General features: G+C 34.7%; 1 protein-coding gene across 7 annotated transcripts in view; it reads right to left on the minus strand.

Annotated features, from left to right (window-relative positions):
* Znf326 (zinc finger protein 326) overlaps positions 1-20,578 on the minus strand; it is a 33,582-nt gene that overhangs the window by 4,368 nt on the left and 8,636 nt on the right. For 2 of the 7 annotated variants that reach the window (XM_074076521.1, XM_074076519.1), the window contains 7 exons: positions 18,206-18,366; positions 17,961-18,077; positions 15,412-15,610; positions 11,634-11,745; positions 6,919-7,066; positions 5,524-5,620; positions 1,481-1,611 (listed from right to left, as the gene is read on the minus strand). In XM_074076521.1, coding sequence (XP_073932622.1) covers positions 1,481-1,611; positions 5,524-5,620; positions 6,919-7,066; positions 11,634-11,745; positions 15,412-15,610; positions 17,961-18,077; positions 18,206-18,366 — 965 coding nt within the window. Of the gene's footprint in view, positions 1-1,480; positions 1,612-5,523; positions 5,621-6,918; positions 7,067-11,633; positions 11,746-15,411; positions 15,611-17,960; positions 18,367-20,435; positions 20,548-20,578 lie in introns of those variants that run through there. The other 5 variants (XM_074076518.1, XM_074076517.1, XM_074076522.1 and 2 more) reach the window with 4 other exon arrangements.

Consider the following 20,578-nt stretch of genomic DNA (forward strand, 5'->3'; position numbering starts at 1 on the left):
GACTTAAGACACTTCTTTTATGGCAAATTAAGCTACAGAGCAACAATAGCTATAGTGACCACAATCTAACCTACCTAAGGATTAAAACAACAAAGATTCATAAGTCAATCAGCTTCAGTAAAAAACACACATTCCCCAAATACAAGTTTACATCTAATAGACAGTTGCTTTCTCTCCTTTCTATTCTACACACACCTCCCCTGCCCCCAAATACTAACTTTCACGGTATCAAAAGCAGAATACTAGCCAGGCACCAGTGGTTCACACCTGTAATCCTAGCTTCCTTGGAGGCTGAGATCAGGAACAAAGAGGTTTGAGGACACCTGGGGAAATACTTCACAAGACCCCATCTCCAAAATAAGCACAGCAAAATGGACTAGAGGTGTGTGGCTCAAGCAGCAGAGCACTTGCTTTACAAGCATGAAGCCCTGAGTTCAAACCCCAGTCCCACCAAAAAAAGAATACTTTTTCACACTAAAAGTTAATCAATCTTTCTCCAGGCTACAGTTACAAGACTGTATTATTCAGAGAAGGGAAGGTAATAACATGGAATAACATGGAGTATCTACTGACAATAAGCTGTCAATACATGTTCAAAGTGCTTAAAGAAATCTGAATTAAATGAAGTTCATTTCACTACAAAATGGGAACTTATGAGTCAGATATGCTTATTTATAACTTAATGCTTTAATATTTGAGCCTTTAAATGTACTTTTCAAATGAACTAATTTCCTATAATATGAACATCTGAGTTATCTGAGGTAAATCCAACTAAATAAAACCAGCTAATATTGAACTACACTATCCAGGAAAACTAAATTTTTCAGGGATATCCCATTCAAAAAAACCTAACAAATAAGGCTGGTGGAGTGGCTCAAGTGGTAGAGCACCTACTGAGCAAGTGTGAGGCCCTGAGTTCAAACCCCAGTACTGCAAAAAAAAGGTAACAACAGATAGTAAGTTGATAATTCTAATTTGTAAGCTTTTGTAACTTATTCTTCCCAACCATCAGGAAAATGTACCAGCTATAATCAAATCTTCACTTTTGTTTTAAATCATACACACTCCCAAATCATTTTACACCAACTTTAAAAATAGTAATAACAGCAACAGTTCAACAGCCATGACTTCCTAAATGCTTACTATTTCCAGCCACCATTTTATATGGCCTTATGTACTAATTAAACTAATCCTTAAAGAATGATCATCCATCCTCATCTTACAGACAAAGAAACTTAGACAAAGAAAGATTAATTTACTTATTTAACACTTTTTAGGTACTGAGCCATAATTCAATACCACAAAGTCTTCCTCAAGAGCCCACAAACTTAATCAATACATGATTCTGCCTCTGAATAAATACAGTTATTCTCATTTGAGACTAATAGAACTGTATAAGGATAGGAATGAAACAGTGCCCAAAAGATAATACAGGATTGATGGATAATTCAAAGACTTTTTAAGAGAAAGGAAAAGTTACCTGTTTCCCTTTGATATGCTCAGGAGATTTTAGGTGCTGCTGAACTGAACTGTGCAAAGCAGGGACATACACACTGCAAGCACTGCAGTGAACAGTCTCTACTTTCATCATGTGATCATCTGCAGTAACACCTACAAAAGAAAGCCAATTATTAAAGAAATGATACACAAATCCTTGATGTTTGTTTGCTTTGTTTGCGATGGTAGGGATAGAACTCAGGTCCTCCACTTGTTAGGCAAGTGCTCTACCACTTAAGCCACTACATTCCCCATCCTTTTGCTGCTTTTGGTTTTTCAGACAGGGTCTCCAGCTAATTTTTCCCAGGCTGGCCTTGAACCTTAATCCTCCTGTTTTGCCTCCCAAAAGTAGCTGGAATTACAGATGTGCACTATCACTCCCAGTTTGTTTTTAAGATAGAGTCTAACTATTTGCCTGGGCTGGTCTGGAACTGAGATCCTATTGCCGCCTCCTGGGTAGCTGGGTTTACAGGTGCATGTACCACTAAATTTAGGCAAGATCTATACATTCTTATTTCTGAAAAATTTAGTTTTCACTACTTAAATTTTTCATAATCATTTATTTAACTTCCAAAAAAGGATCACAGTATATAGGTTTATGTTGAGCTCTTCTACCATATCTTATAAGTCTGTCTGCATAGTTTCTTTAAAATATGTAACTGGTTAAAATTATAAGGTGTAATTATATCGTATTTCCTAATTATGTTAAGACACTTATGTTGAGACCTATAAATCTATCTCCCAAACAATATAATATAAAGGAAAGAAAATATTTATTTTGTAGTAAAATAAGAATTTTCCTGATTATGAATTTGGGTGGGTAGAAAAAGAGGAAAAGATATCAAAATTAGACTCATAAGGAGCAAAAATTGATGTTGGATCTTAAAAATGATCAAGGTTTATTATAGGCAGAAGTATAAAGTAGTATGCAAAATATATGCAAGGGAAGGGTGTAAGGAAAAATAGCATTTTCCAGGAAATGTAATTCAGTATGCTAGGGCACCTAGTATAAAGAACAAAAGATAGAACAGAAAAATAGAGGAGGGCCTAAGTTATAAAAAGCTTTGCATGCCATGCCAAAGAATTTAAACTTATTCTGTAAAGGATGGAGAGTCACTGAAATTTGCTGAAGTAAGAAGATCATATCATAGAACTAAACATAAGAAAGACTGGAAGAGAACTAGCTAGTTAGAAAAATACTACAATTGTCAAGAGACCAGATAAGGATTTGAACAAATGCAGTATTTAAAGAAGTAAAGAAACAGTCTTGGTAAAAACTCAAAAGATACAATCAACAGTGCTACAGATACAGTAAAGGAAAAGTACCTCAGCTTCATACTTTGATAGATACTGGAACTTCTTTTCAAGACAAATGAAGTAACTATGAGTTTTTGTTTTCTTTGTGGCATGTAAATATGCCAAAGGAAATGACAAATATTTTTGGTATGTTGACTTTGCATGACTGTTTAATAAGTATCAACAGGCAGCTGAGTGAATGACACTGAAGTTGAGAAGACAGATCTGTGCTAGACACACAGATACATAAGTAATCATACAGATGTTAATTTACGCTCTTAAGTAATTGAATTCATCAGGAAGAAATATAAAGGGAAATGCTAAGGACTTAGGTTAATGACAAAGGACTGGGAAATGCCAAGTTCTCAAAGACTGATTAAGAGGACTGGGGACGTGGCTCAAATGGTAGATCACTTGCCATACAAGTGGACAGGTCCAGAGTTCAATTGCCAGTACTGAAAAAAATAATAAAAAGACTGCTCAGAACAGCAACTAAGAGATAGCATAGATAAATGGGACCTCATAAAACTAAAAAGCTTCTGTTCATCAAAAGAAATGGTCTCTAAACTGAAGAGAACACCCACAGAGTGGGAGAAAATATTTGCCAACTATACATCAGACAAAGGACTGATAACCAGAATATACAGGGAACTTAAAAAACTAAATTCTCCCAAAACTAATGAACCAATAAAGAAATGGGCAGGTGAACTAAACAGAACTTTCTCAAAAGAAGAAATTCAAATGGCCAGAAAACACATGAAAGAATGCTCACCATCTCTAGCAATAAAGGAAATGCAAATTAAAACCACACTAAGATTCCACCTCACCCCTGTTAGAATAGCCATCATCAGCAACACCACCAACAACAGGTGTTGGCGAGGATGCGGGGAAAAAGGAACCCTCTTACACTGTTGGTGGGAATGTAGACTAGTACAACCACTCTGGAAAAAAATTTGGAGGCTACTTAAAAAGCTGGACATCGATCTACCATTTGATCCAGCAATACCACTCTTGGGGATATACCCAAAAGACTGTTACTCCAGAGGCACCTGCACATCCATGTTTATTGCGGCACTATTCACAATAGCCAAGTTATGGAAACAGCCAAGATGCCCCAGCACTGACGAATGGATTAAGAAAATGTGGTATCTATACACAATGGAATTTTATGCAGCCATGAAGAAGAACGAAATGTTATCATTCGCTGGTAAATGGATGGAACTGGAGAACATCATTCTGAGTGAGGTTAGCCTGGCTCAAAAGACCAAAAATCGTATGTTCTCCCTCATATGTGGACATTAGATCAAGGGCAAACACAACAAGGGGATTGGACTATGAGCACATGATAAAAGCGAGAGCACACAAGGCAGGGGTGAGGATAGGTAAGACACCTAAAAAACTAGCTAGCATTTGTTGCCCTTAATGCAGAGAAACTAAAGCAGATACCTTAAAGCAACTGAGGCCAATAGGAAAAGGGGACCAGGAACTAGAGAAAAGGTTAGATTAAAAAGAATTAACCTAGAAGGTAACACCCACGCACAGGAAATCAATGTGAGTCAATGCCCTGTATAGCTATCCTTATCTCAACCAGCAAAACCCCTTGTTCCTTCCTATTATTGCTTATACTCTCTCTACAACAAAATTAGAGATAAGGGCAAAATAGTTTCTGCTGGGTATTGAGGGGGGGAGCGGGAGGGGGTGGAGTGGGTGGTAAGGGAGGGGGTGGGGGCAGGGGGGAGAAATAAACCAAGCCTTGTATGCACATATGAATAATAAAAGAAAAATGAAAAAAAAAAATCAGAAGACAAAAAAAAAAAAAGACTGCTCAGAGATAGAAAAACACAAAGACTTAAAAAATGACAAAGGAATAAAGAGAACAGTAGGTCACTGAGGTGCCTAGGAAGAAACTAAGGAAGAAAATTCACAAAGAATATAGTTAGTAAAAAGCGTCGCAGAAGATAATGATTCAAAAGAACCATCAGGGCTGGATATGAGGCTCAAGCAGTACAGCATCTGCCTACCAAGCACCAGGCCAAGTTCAATCTCCAGTGCCGCCGAAAAAAGTAAAACCAAAAGAACCTATGAAAGTGTGTGTTGGTAACATCTATCAGAGCAGTTTCAGTAGGCTAACACAGCACAAAGTTGTTTACTGTGTATAAAGTAATAAATGGAAGATGAAGAAGCATAGACTGGTGTGGACTACACTTTAAAACACATGGTTATTGGGCTGGAAGTATACTTCAGTGGTAGTGCTTGCCTAATCATGGCTGTTTAAAGAGAAACGGCAGATTTTGTGAAACCTGTGAAATTGTGAAAAGAGCAATTTGTGAAATTATGAAAACAGCAATTTTTTTGCCTCTTTTTGTCTTTTAAAATTATAGGCTTAGAGATGGAGTCAAAAGAGAAGGAAAGACTGAAAAACAGAAGAGTTCACAATCTGAATTTAAGAAGATGAGAAGGGGTAAGAGAAACAGAGGAAACGATACTTCCTTTATCTAAAGGAAAAAACCTACTTGCCTCTAAACTAAAATGAAGGAGGTAACTGGAGGCAATCATAAATTTGTAAGCTTGGAAAAGGAAGTCAAAGAAATTTATTTCTGATAAACACCTCAGAGCAACAGCATTTATGACTGAGTAATATATTGCTCTTGGGTATCATTTATATTCAAACAGGTTAGGACACATATAGTATACATGTAAATTTGTAAAACAATGTGTCTAAATACTCACCTTCCATAACATCTTTTTCAATTATCTTAACTTCTGTTTGATTATTTGTCTGTTGCTTACGAATAGATGTTTTTTTAAATTTATTCACCATACATTCCTAAAACACAAAACAGAAAGAATTCAAACTGTTTCACTGAGCACTTAATACACACTCACCACAAAGTTTATCCTCTGGAAGACACAATATCTGCTCTATAAGAACTAATACTTGTTCATAAGGAGTTCACAATTTAGTAGAAAAAGTTATCATAACATACTAGGAAGCTACAGAAAGTATTAACTTTTCAAGATGTATTTTTGGTCATTTAGAGAAAAGATCAGAAAGCTGAAATACTTAACAGGTCTCTTCAGGTAGGTAAGTCATTAGTCACAATTATGCAAACCCATTAAACAAAGATATTACACAAAAGAATTTTTTTGGGGGGGGTACTAACTAGGGCTTGAAATCAGGGCCTCAGCTTTCACTCTATCACTTGAGCCATTCCACCAGCCCCAGAAAGGAATTTTAATCAAGAGACACAATTCTATCTGGATATAAAGGTCTAAATGATCATGGTATTTCTAACCTAATAATTTCATCTCTTGTGCCCTAATCAGTTTTATGTACACTAACCCAGTTCAAGCCTCTTTTTGTAGCATTCCTGGTCCCAACTATCTTTTCTTTCTCCAAGCCCTTAAAGTACTTCTGCATTCTTGGCATTTCCACCAAAATAGATATACTCTCTGTATAGCTGTTCCACTTCTAATTATAATTTTTTTTAACTCAGGACCTCATGCTTGCTAGGTAGGCATTCTACCACTTGAGCCACTCCACCAGCCCTATTTCTAATTATTATTGATTCACTGAATGCAGTGTCTGTGATCTTCAAGAAAATCTATTAAATTGAAGACCATATACTGATAACATGAAGAACACTAAACAAATACCAGTGTCTCTACCTCTGAATTCAGACCTTGCCCTGTCAGTAAGTGGACTGACAGGGTCCTTTAGCTATTCTGAGTATAAACTTTTAATTATGATAAAAATGAGATGCTATGAGGCACAAGTGAACTAACACATTCAAGAACTGAGTACAATCCCAGGTATAAGAGTAAACTCTCAATGGATGATAGCCAAATCTATATCAATAAACAATTGTTAAAGGAATTCTTTTTCTGATACCTCACAGAAACTACTGCGAGAAATGTAAAGGGCTTTCTTAAATAACAAATCCAAATTGTATTACAGAAGAATTCACATCTAATGCTAGGTTAATTTTTAAATTTTCTTTAAATGAATAGTTATTAAATTTTTAGAAACAGAATGGGAAAGGTAAGGAACTATAAAAAGAAAAAAAATATGAAATAAACTCAGATCAGATGAAAATGTTTCTCACTCTGAAAATAGCTACTTACATGCAAAAACTCCATAACTATTTTATCAAATTTGGTTTGTTTCTGAATATGATCTAATGTTTCCTGATGTGAAGAACTTTCCAGATGCAGTTCAATATCTTTTTCTTCAAATGTTCGAAATTTACAAAATGAGCATGTGAATGCCATTCTAGAAGAAAAGTAAGTTTTCCTTTAAATGTTACATTTACTTAGCAATCATAAGAATATACCATCAAAAAAAGTAATTTTACTAGCATAAATAATTTCCTTTCTTCCATTTTGGAATTTGAATTTAACTTGAAAAAAACCAGTATTTATTTAAGTACCTATTTGAACAACACAGTCATTATACCACTTGGCATTTCTGGCTCACCCTCAAGCTTGTAGATATGAAAAATGAATGGAATCAGTAGATCTGTAAGGTATCCACTTCAAGCCTGGCCCAATTAAAGAACCAAATAAACTGCAAGAAGTATCAAGTTCCAGAACTTTTTGTGTGTGTGTGTGGTACTGGAGTTTGATCTCAGGACCCCATACTTTCTAGACAGGTGCTCTACCATTTGAGTCACTCCACTAGCTCTTTTATGTGATAGGTTTTTTCAAACCAGGGGCTTGCAAGCTATTTGCCCCAGAGGGCTTCAAACCATGATCCTCCTGATCTCTGCCTCCTAAGTAGTTAAGAATACAGACATGAGCCACCAGTGCTCGGCTCCAAAACTTATTTTACACTCTGTTCCATCCTCAAGTTTCTAAGTTGAAAATCCACCCCAGAATGAATTTCCCCATTGTTTCTACTTTATGTAAGCTGTTATTTCTTTTTTCTTTGTCATCATAATTTCTTGAATTATGACAACCATCTTCTAACTGGTTTCTGATTCAGATCTCCATTTTCCAAGTAATTCCTTACACTACTATTATATTCTCCTGGTTGAGAGCATGAGCTCCCAAGTTGATTGCTGGGTTTTTATGAGTTTATATCCTGGCCCCCTTTTGTGTCCACAGGCAACTTACTAAATTTCCCTGGCCTCATTTTTCTGATACTGATGCAATAAGAATCCTCAGAGGTGTCATGAGGATTAAAAAAAAAAAAAAAGGTAATACATAAAAGTCCTTAAAATAGCTCCTGGTACACAGTAATTATTCAATTAATTATTACTACTTTCTAAAGGAGGTATTAGCATATTACTGCTCAAATGCGTCACTGACTCCTTAAGGCTCAAAAAGCTCAAAAAACTAAGTCAAAATACTTTCAAGCTGCCATCCAGGAAATTTCCAAAAATCTCTTTCTCTTGTTTCTACCTGCCAATACCTTTAACAGTATATTGTACATTGTAGGTCTTCATTAAACATTTAAATTACAACTTTCAGACCAATACCATCACTTTAATCTACACAGTTTTCCATTTTCTAAATATCAATAAAACATGTCTATTTCTGTTTTTACCTCAAGCCATATATTCTACCTGCCTCTCACAGCTCCTCCTACAATCCTACCATTCCTAGAGATCAGTTCAAGTACTACCACCATCACATAGATCCCCCATGATTTGCCTGCTTTCTTACTTAGAAGTTATTGCTCATAGACCACTTTGTACTTCACTTCTTGCACTTCTTCACCATATAGTTGTCTGTTTATGCCTCTCACACATTCATCCCTTTCCTTCTCTACCAAAGGTTCCCTTAAGTTGGTATACAGTCACCTTCCCATTCTCTTTATTATGTTCAAAATATTCAAATATCAAAGGATATATCAGAAACAGTCATTTATCATCAAGCTCTAATCCTCCAAACTCAAAGTAAAACTACTTTGGTAAATTAAAATAACTACAGGCAGCTCAGAGGTAGAGCTCTTGCCTACTATGCAGAAAAGCCCTGGGTTCAATCCCAGCATCATCCAAAAAAAAAGTCTAAAATAATTGCTGGGTATTTTTAAAGTATTCTTATCTGAAAATAACAATAACAATTTAATTGAACTGACATTCTGTTGATTATATCAGATTTGTAATTAGTCATGAAAACAGCCATTAAATGAAAGTTCAGGTCCTTCATTTTCTTCAAATTGCAAGATTTATTGTATTAACATGGTTGCATCATATTCAAATATATAACTTTAATGGGAAAGTGCTCATGGGTCATTGAATACAAAAACTAATCTTACAATGCAAAATCATCTTTAGACTTCCATACATATGATACAAGTGTCAGCTTCAATTTATTTCCACACTAATAGTAACTATGCCCTTTACTTATGTAAAAAGAAGGTATTACAGGAAATGAGGAGTGGCAGAGATAGAAGAACCAAAAATAGCAGTCCTTCTAAAACTAAAACTGCTCTTTATGGATTCTAAATACAGTTAATTCTAATGTCTCTCAAATCCCAGTAAATTAGGGGCAACAAGCCAGAAACAGAAGATTGTAAAAGTATGATACAAAGATTACACAAGTATATCTAAGAGGTTAAAATCAAAGACACACCAAGGGGAGAAGGAGGAGGCAGGAACAGAGAAATGACCCAAACAATGTATGCACATATGAATATATGAATAAAGAAAAAAAAAGACCAAACAAAAGGCATCTGGGAATTCACATGCAATTTTCTTTTACGTTTCATATAAACAAAACTAATGTATATTCAAGACTGAGCACTAGCAAAGAGTTCCCTGTTTAATATGGGAGGAAATTCACTTTTAAAAACAGATCTCTATCAAGGGTCTAAAGACTTTAAATACTATCATTAAGTTTTAATTTTAATACCTAGAAAATTTCCTTATGCGAACATACTCTTTTTCTGCTACACAAATAAGTTGAGTTTTAGACTTAAAGAACAAAAATGTATTTTTAAATGGGAATTATACTAAATTTGCTTTTTAAATTTTATATTCTTTATTTTGCTAATATAAGCAGTACTTGGGAAGACTTCAGAAAAAATGATGAAAAAAATCAGCCCTCTTACAAATTTCCTAGTAATGTTTTTTCTATACATAATTTGAATTGTGTATGTCCTTTTATATTGTGCCTGCTTTTTCTCCATGTTATTCAAATTCTATAATCTTCTTTTTCCCCCTTGGTAGTACTGGGGTTTAAACTCAAGACTTTGCTCTTGTTTAAGTGGTAGGCAGGTCATGTGCACAATATGGTAGAGCACCTATAATCTTCATTTTTAACAATAACCAAAGAGTTCATGAAGGAATATGTCAAGCCTTACATCTACTTGATCATTCTCTAGAACTGGCATTTGATTCCTGGAAGGAGCTATTATAAATAACTTTGTAACAGGCATCTTTGCAGATTAAGCTTCTCTATATTTTCAGATTATTTTCTTCAAAAGATCAACAAGTACAAAGAAATTTGGTATTTTTAAAAACTGCTAGTTGCTTTCCAGTAGTTAGAACATTGTACAGTCACCAACAAATTTTTAAGTGTCTTTTGGGTGCACCTCAGTTAGCGAATCAATTATTTCGTTTCACTTCACTAATAAAATAGCATGCTATCACTTAAACTTTGTTTATTTAAATTATTTTGTTTCAACATTTTCTCTAAAATATTAACTAGTTGTTTCCCCTTTACCAAATTATGTATTAAATATCTTACTTCTCTTACTTAAAAAAAAAAAATTCAGTGATTTTTATCTAATTTACAAATGTCATGTGTTGTTGTATTTTTCAAGTTTATTTGCTTTCAAGTATTAAATCTTTATTTAGCCAAATCTGTTCATCATTTCCTTTGTAAATATAAATATAAACCAACAGTGTAGAGAGCTGCCTAGCAGGTACAAGGTCCTGAGTTCAAACCCTAGTACTGTCAAAACAAATATAAGTCAGGAACAAAAAAATTCTTACAAAGATTAAAATATTCCATTTTATAGTCTCAGTAATTTTCCACTGCTTTTAGGTTTTTAAACTATCTTGATTCATTCTACATGGCATAATAAGAGAATTTAAACTTATTTTTTGTTATTATTTAGTCTAACCAAATCCTCTTTTGTGTGTAGTATCTTCATTAGTATATATTACATTCAGGCACTGTGATCATAGGCTAATAATTCTGTCCCATTTGTCTACTACTTTTTTGCCATGCATTCTTCCATTGAGCCCCACATTACAGTCGTTTAATGTTTCAATACCTAGAAAAGCGAACTCATTTACTCTTCTTTTTCAGAATTTTCTTTGGGATCTGGAAAGAACTCCTACCTTCAAAATACTCAGCTTTCCTATCCAAGAATATCACTATGTCTCCATACAGTCAAATGCTAAGACCAGTTTCCTTCAATGCTTTTCTTTTTAAGAAAAATATTATTGCTACTATTTATCTTTTTCTTAATACTTTCCAAGCTGTAATTAAATATAAATACTAAAAACCAAAAGCATTTCTACGCATCTTTGATCAAATCTTTTCACTTGACTCTTAGGAATTTTTTCATATTCTAATTCATACATTTGCTTTTTATAGGAGACTTGATTTTTTTGGAAATAGGGTCCCACTACATAGCCCAGGCCAGTCTTGAACTAGTGATCCTCCTGCCTCAGCTTCCTAAGTGTTGGAATCACAGGTTTGTAACACTGTACCCTGGGTTAGAAAACTGAATTTTTTATTTGTTTTTATTTTTGGTGGTACTAAGGTTTGAATCCAGGATTTCACACTTACTGGGCAGGCACTCTACTGCTTGAGTCACACCTCTAGCCCAAGAAACTATTTTTCAATCTACGCACAATTTTTTGACCTTACTAAACACAAACCTGTATCCATCTCCATATTTCTCACTGTTTTTTTCTCTTCTACGCCTTTGTTTCTCTCGCCGAGCCTCAATTCTTCGCTTTTCTTCTTCTTCATTTTTAGAATCAGTTTTTGCTAGGATATCAGACAAAAAAGTCACAACTAAAATTCAGTTTTCCATTCTCCCTTTCAAATCACGTTTATAAAGTACAGACATACAGGGTTTACTCAGTCATCATAACCTACATTGAACTCACCAGGAAAATCAGAGTTTGAGACCACCCAAAGCTTGTAAAACGCTAGCAAACAAACTGCATTTCAATATACTGTGGATCTTGCCATTATGTGCTTCTCGTCTATGGATTGTGACATATTTGTCTTTAAATCTGCTCGTTTTTCCTTATTCTTACTGTAAGCAATAATATCCTTACGACCTAAAATCATCTTGAATACCAATACACTTTAGGAAACACTGAAGTTACCAGACCCACCATGAAAATGGAAATCCAATGAGCACTAGAGTGCCTTGCACACAAGAATTCATATTCATATTTATAGGAGGTTTCCCAAAATTTCTTAAGACATATAAACTCCAAAATAAAAGGCTTTTTTTTTTAAACTTTTGTTATAAAATACACAAACTATAAAATTCTCCATTTTAACTATGCTGAAGTATGCAATTCGGTGGCATTAAGTACATTCCCATGTTGGGCAGCATCACCACTTCCTAGCTCCAAAACTTGGTCATCACTCAATGACCCTAGTAGCCACTCCCATTTCAATCCCACACTAAGGTCTGGTAACTACTAATCTACTTTCTGTTATTTTGGGTATTTCATTTAAATGGAATCCTGTAGTCTTTTGCTTTTAGTCTTTTTTAGTGTGGCAACTTTTATTTAGTATGTATTCAAAGTTCATCCATGTTGAACCATGTAGATACTTCACTGTTACTGCTTAACGATACACAGTGCTACAAATGTTAGTGTACAAATCTTTGCTTGAATCTCTTTTCCAGTGTTTGGAATGTATACACATAGAAGTGGAATTGTTGAGCCATATGGACAGTCTGTTTATTCCGAGGAGCTTCACTAATCTGTTCCCCAAAGTACTACATCACTTTACAGTCCCACCATAATATGTAATGGTTCCAATTCACTTCCTTGCCAACATTTGGTTTTTGAACATTTTTTTTTTTATTATGACCACCCTAAGTAGGAAAGGAACAGTATCTCATCATGATCAGGTTCTTCCTTATGAAACACTGAACTCTACATTAAACAGCATCTTGAGCTGGGTATGACAGAACACGCCTATAATCCCAGCTACTCAGAAGGCAGGCATCAGAAGGACTGTAGCTCAAGGCCAGCAGACAAAGTTTCGCAAGGCTCCATCTCAACAAACACATTTCTAGTCCATATTTTGGACATCTATGTTACAGGTGAATATCATACTATATTATACAGACATACTACATGTTATTTACCAACCCATCCCTTGATAGATATACAGCTTTTCCCTACTTTCTCCTACTACGAATAATGCTACTATAAACATCCATACACAGTCATATGTGCCTTAACAAGGAAGACAGGTTCTGAGAAATGCATCTTTAGACTATTTTGTGTATAAGCATCATAAGGTGTATTTACACAAACCTGCATGAAAAGGGCCCCTGCCTAGCAGGAATAAATCCCTGAGTTCAAACCCCAGTACAACCAAAAAAACCTCACCTCATTGCCAAACACAAAAAACCTAGACAGTTCAGTCTACTACATACCTAGGATATATGGTATATACTACTGTATACAAAGTCCATCTTTGGCCAAAACATCATCATGAAGTACAGCAAGTGCATGACCACATGTTTCATGTATACCCATATTTTCATTTACCTTAGGTACATTCCTGGAGGTAGAATTCATATTATATGGCAACACTGTTTAATAGTTCTGAGGAATGCTAGACTGTTTTCCAAAGTGCTTGCCCCATTTTACATTTCCACAAGCAGTATATGAGGATTCCAATTTCTCCACAGCCTTGCTAAGGTCTATTATCTTTTTTTATTTTAGCCATCAGGATGGGTATGAAATAGTATCAGATTAGGATCTTGATTTGTATTTATCTGATAACCAACTGTTGAGCACCTGTTCATGTGCTTATCAGCCATTTTTCATATAAAAGTGAATTTTATTTATACAATTCAATGTATTCTAATTCATTTCATTAACAGAAATAAGTGGACTCTGAAGATTTAAAGTAGACTTTCAATGCTAAAATTTGAATGTGAGTTAATTTTTCATAACTTACTGAACAAAACTCAACAGGATACCGACTACAGTGAGTAAAAATTACATAAATTACACAGAATACTTAATACACTGGTACATACATATGTATGTATGATGTATTCAAGAGTTCAAAATTTAAAACTATGGAAAATTACTTTTCTTCTAGCTGCACTGTTAATTAGAATGACAAAGAGATTCCAAAGAGAAAACATAGTCCTTTGAAGGAACTGATTTCATAAAAGGTCAATGTGTGTGAAGGAAAACACCTCAGAATTTCTTATGAAATTCAAATCAAAAATTCATGGAAATTAGATATCAAATTATTAATAGCCTCTTATGTGTCCTTTTTTTGGAGAAAAATGTCTGTTCAGATTTCCTGCCCACTTTCTAATTGAGTTGTCTTATGTTGTTAAAAAACATCTGATTGTAGATATATAGTTTATTTCTGAATTCTCAACTCTATTCCACTGGGGGGGGAGGGGTGTGTGTGTGTGTGTGTGTGTGTGTCCCCTTATGTTAGTACCACTCGTCTTGATTATCCTTGCTTTGTAGTAAGTCTGAAATCATGAGTCCTAGTAAGCTGGAATTCTACATGTATAGATCAAGGTAGTTAATATGGTAATGCCATATTAACAACGTTGTCTGCTAATCTAGTTTAGTTTTTATTTTTATTTACATCTTTAGTTTCTTTCAACAATGTTTTATAGTTTTCAGAGTCTAAGTTTTACACTTCTTTTAAATTTATCCCCAAGTATTTTGTTTTTCTTGATATTATCATCAATGAAATTTTCTTGATTCCACTTTTAGACTGACTCAAAAAAAAACAATTTGTGGGGGGAGGGATGCTGGGGTTTGAACTCAAAGGTCTCGTGCTTACCAGGCAGGCACATTGCCATCCCTTTTTTGTATTGGGTATTTTCGAGATAGGTCTTGCAAACTATTTGCCAGGGCTGACTTGGAACCAAACTACAATCTTCCTGATCTCTGCCTCCTGAGTAGCTAAGATTACAGGCATAAGCCACTGGCGTCTAGTTGACTCAAAAATCTTTAAGTCAATGTTAAAACAGAAGTATGACTGTCTCATCATATCCAGAAGATTAAAAGCAAATTAATTTTCTAGAAGAAACACAGCTTTCCTAGTACTGAGGAACAGGAAAATATTCTTCCCTTTGTCCTCATAAAGGGGGATTCTACGTGAGATGACATACCACCACCTCTTTACACCTACATTAAATGTAGCACCCAAGAAAGGGGTCTGAATCAAAATCAAGTGCAAGGCCTTTTTAAATCCTTTCTGGCCCCACCACACAGGATTCAGAGAAAAGGAATACACCACAGCATGTGAATTTAAAAAATATATTTGGGTAGTCAAGATTGATTAATAACTGCACTAGGAGATTCAGACATCTAATTTTCATCATTATAATTATGCAGTTTTTCAATATAAACACTAAAAATTATCTTAAAGCAACAAATTTTTTTAAAAAACCAGCAATTATGTTTTGTTACTTACTAGGTGATTTGCTGAGGCTCATCTTCTCCATAGGTTTTGCTAGCTTAGGTTTCTTGATAAAAGTTCCACCAGGCTTATTAAATGGTTGCATCATTTTTCTCTTTAGTCCTCTTGCAGTAGCAACTGTCACATTGGTGGGTTTGTTTTGGTAGTCAACAACAATGCCAGGTCTATGAATGCTTCCAAAATCACCCATATGCTGTAAATTTGTGAAATCAAAAAATATAAACATAATGTCCAAAGACAAAATATGAATTCATGACAAATTTTCATGTCATCTATTTACTAGTTTCACCTGAAAATTCCCTGGAATGTAACTAAATTTTACATGTCCACACTGAAAAAACACATTTAAAAACTTTGTAAATTATTACATGAACTCAAATCCATTGAAATAGTATTTTTATTGACAGTAGAACAAATGTAATTATTTCCTACCTATTTTTTATTTTTACAATTCAAAATTACTTGAAATCATAAATACCATATGTGCTTGTCAGAAGGTTTACCACTTGTACAACTCTCTGACAACTCCTCTTCAGAGTTCCTAATTGATGTTATCCCATGACAAGACCTTAAAAGAAATCTTTATTTTACTAACACCTGCCTTAAAACTAAGATACACAAAGAAGATCATATTTGTAGTTTGAAATTAAAAAGATCCAGAAATCATTTAGGATTTCTCCCTGCTGAAAAAGGGAATGAGAAGGCGAGATGGAACATTAGTATGAAATAGGAGAGTTAAAGCATAACCATGCATCAACTTCCAAGACACACTTCAGATAAAGAATTGCATCTGACGTTCCATTCACATTCTTACCTAGAGAAACATTCTGACCCAGGAGCCCAAGAAGCCAAAGTTTACAGATGAAGAGTCATGCCATCAAATGACTCTGTGCATCCCTTCCTCTTCTCTTGCCATTAACAAATCCACTATACCAAGAGGCTCGTGTCCATAGAAATTTATTGTGCTAATCTTACTTTTAGAAGGGAAAGGTTGAGGAGTAATCTGAAGAGAAGGACCCAATGGGAATTGTACAAGTGAAGATTAAGAATGAAGAGCCTACTGATTCATCTACTTCATTAACAGAAGGAAAGCAAGAAAAGTCCATTCAGACTAGAATGGTAAATACAAAGTACAGAAATATTTGTATTTTTATCATAGAAACAAAACTGGTATCTGAGGCATCGTTGAGAAAAAAATCCTTTACCTAAAATAATACACAGCATGGAAAATGTTACATTTTTTCCAAATTTTCAAGCTGGAATGGATTTTCAATTCAAACCCAAAGTCTAATTACCAACTATTTTTAATTAACCTGCAATCATCAAGTAGGGTGAAACAGCAACATAGTTGCTTGTATTTGTATATTACACCTATCTAACCTAGATTTAAATAAATGTTTCCAAGTAATTTATATAGTCACATCAGAAAAAAAATCTTCATACTATCCATTAAAGGTGCAATGCATTTTACAATAAGTAAAAAGTAACTGTTAAAACTACAAAATTTCTACGCAAGTATGACAAGCTACACTGAAGCTACACTGATGTGTCAAAAGCTAATGAATAGTCAAAAACATGTGCCCTAATACATTTTTATCAGAAGTACTTTCCTCCGCAAAGAGACTATTAAGCGCAACTGACTTTCAAAAAGCTTTTTACATCATAGCAAAAATACAATCGTCCTTGTATGATCAAACTTCATAATCCCACAATCTACATACCTCATTAGGTAAAATTTTGTGTCAACCAAGTTACCTAAGAACATAAAGCATGGTCTTTACACTACATATCCTAAAATTAAACACCTGAAGGCTAGTATATTTACTCATTAAAGCAATAATTTACAAAATATTACTTCCTGGGAATGAGCCATAAACATAGCTATACAGGTAAGAAATCATTTCTGGGTAGTAGAGCTAGTGACACAAGGAGAAATAAAACCACCACCAATAAGACATATCATAAGAGCATGAATTAGCAAAATTATACTACCACAAATCATTCTACAATCTATTATACACATCACCTTCTTCACCATGTAAAGATGGCTAAGCTATCCTCATCTATCACCAACTTTTAGACTCTTGTGAAACACAGAGCTTTGAAGAAATTCTACTTGCAAGAGTTTAATAACAAAGTATAAACATTTTATCATACATTGCACCTTTAACCTACTCAAAAACTCAAAAAGGGTTCAGTTACCTTTTACAATAATCCAAGAACTGTCCCACCAGCAAAACTGCTAGTGTTTACAAGGAAAAATGCAACTCCTTTTAACCCCTTTTAGACCAAACCTATTATCTTCACCCTTTGAATAAAGGGAGATTTGGCATAACTTTATAAACAATCATCTCAAACTGCCACTTATTTTCTGAGGTGCAGGAAAAACTTCTATAGTCAACCTAAAACTTGTATTTATGACTCAGCTTTTGCTTAAAACACACTGGGATGAACAGTGTTCATTCTAGTTGGAAACCATGGTCTTGAAAGGGTTTAAAAGAGTGACTAGTGAAAAGAATCTGAAAAGATTCTGTTGTACTTACTCCTCGGCCTCGGCCTCTGCCTGTTGATGGTCCTCCAAAAGCATCATAGTTTCTGCTTCCAAACGTACTTTCAGGATAAGCAGGCGTTCCTCTCCCCCGAGAGCCTACAGGTGCAGGCTTCATATGGGGTGAAGAAAAACTGCTGTAGGAAGAGTAATTCTCTCTTCCTCTGTCCTCCACAAACCCAGGCCTCAATTTTGAACGGGAGTAAGGTGCTTCCCAGCTAGACCCGCCCTGGTTTCTACCTCCGAAAGAGTCAAGGCTATTCCGGTAGGAGCTCTCAAATCGACCACCATAACTACCTCCGAAGCGGCTTTGTTCGGGTTCATTAAAACCATAGCCAGATCTGTACAGATCTCGCCCACCCAGAGAAGACCTGGAGTCGTAAGACTCATAAGGTCCAAACCTGGAAAAGTTGCACAGTGAGGGAAAAAACAAAAGTAAGCTTACTAATGTTAGACAATTCAAAAGACAAATTATCAGATGACATTTATCAACTAAATTTCATTTATACCATACTGGTTTGTACAGTTCTACTTTTGTTCACACTTGATTAGGGCTGGGCAGTTCAACATGAGACCAGATAGAAAGCTATCTGAGTCAGTTTCTAATGAATTGACTTTAGTAAACCTTAGCTTACAAATCTGTTTAGCAACTTTTCTGTTTTATTAAGAAAAGATTTGTCTGTCATTACATAAGCCCAGCCCTAGTCTTGGAAAGGTCATTTGCTAAAGTTGACAAACTATTCAAACTTTCTTTGACTCCATCCCTAATATTGAAAATTACAAAGCATTTATGGTATTTTGGCTTTCCAAAGGGACACAAATTGAAGACTAAATGAAGGCTATTGGTAACACAAAGCACTCCTTTTGCACCCCAATAATCTGTGTCAAAAAACTGCCTCATTGTGTCTATAATAATCAAAATTTAATTCAGGTTATAAAATTTGACAATCTGCCAAACTTCAGCCAAGGACAATCATCAATCCTTAAATACTTTTAACTTGTAGACTAATAAATCTAACAAATCTAGAAGAATAAACACATAAAACAGAACATAAAAGATCACCAACATATATACACCCTCTGCATAGTTTAAGGCAGATGAGAAAGAATACATTTTGTAATATCTACAATTACTTGAAAAGCTATTTCCTATTAGGAAATTATCACATAAAACTACTCTAAAAAAAGGAGCACCCAGGCTCCTCAAGGTTTTAATAGAGTCAACAGAAAAAACAAGTCATCTTACTTTTCACAAATCTAAAACATGGATTACAAAAGTTGCTTGTTATCTTACAGCAGTTTTATAAAGGCCCACAATTACACAAGAGATGAGTGATAACATCTACAGAAATAGTTCATGCACATCACATTAACAATGTAATAGGGCAACAGCTGATATATTAAAACACTTAAATGTGTTACATTACTTCAATTACTTACAGATCACTAAATAGAAGGAACTATTTACTTCTGAATCCTAGTGACCATATAAGAATTATTCCTCTTTCTAACTGTTTATTTCAAAAGTTCTATCACATAAGGAAAGCTGTTAACTGCTAACTTCCTGATTTTACCTCTACTTAAACCATAATGGCACATTTCAATCAGAAAGAAGAAAAACAAGCATCATTCAAGTCCACCAGAAGGAATCCGGATCCTTCAACTTGTGAAGAAGGTTGATGGTTTCAAATTTCCCCTAACAAGTTTTACTAAATACTCAGCAGGAAGCTTTGTGCCTCAAAAAGTAAGCCCCCCTTTAAGGTTCCTAAAATATGGTGAACCCTAATGCCTACAGTGGCTTAACTAGGTTTCAGCCTCATACAGTATCAACAGTGAAATGTAAATACAATCTAGACTGTAGTGGAAGGTACAGTAGTCATGGCTTTAATACAATGCTAACCTTAAGCACAAGTGTTTTGGTCTAAGTAGCTTCCAGTAATTAACCTGGACATGATTTAAAGAACATTTTATAATCATATGCTCTTGCAACTTACTTTAAAATTAAATCTACCTTAAATGTTTTTTAGAAAGTGAGTGTTGCTAGACTGGTTCAGTTAAACCCATTCTAGTTAGACTGTTTTGCTGCTTTATATAGCACCCACATTAGAAAAAGTTTCACAAATAATATTTCCATTAACATTTCTGAATCATTTGTCCAAGACAATCTGACTGATAAGGAGTTAAAAGTAAAAGAAGTAAAAAAAAAAAAAAAAAAGTTCACTTCTGAAGACAGAATATTTTACTCTATTATACCAAAATGATGAATTACCTGTGGCTTTCCTAAAATGTCTGCCAGTGACCCTGAGATAATTTTTATACCCATTAATTAACATCTTAAAATATTTAGGGTGATATTCAATACCAAACAGTGAAGTTCATGTATCATAACAAGTCTAAGGAATACTTAAAATAATATATTCAGACTCTTAATAGTCGTTTAATTATTTGGCCAAGTGATTAAGCAATTTACCTGCTACCCCCACCACCACCATTGTGATTGTCCATGCCATATGACTGGTTTAGGTAGGAATCCATGGATCTTTGACCCCCATACGATCCATGGCCATAGTCACGGTCCATCCCTATAAGAGTTTAAAAAGAAAAAAATTAAAT

The sequence above is a fragment of the Castor canadensis genome, chromosome 6 (genome assembly GCF_047511655.1).
Source record: "Castor canadensis chromosome 6, mCasCan1.hap1v2, whole genome shotgun sequence".
Taxonomy (NCBI): domain Eukaryota; kingdom Metazoa; phylum Chordata; class Mammalia; order Rodentia; family Castoridae; genus Castor; species Castor canadensis.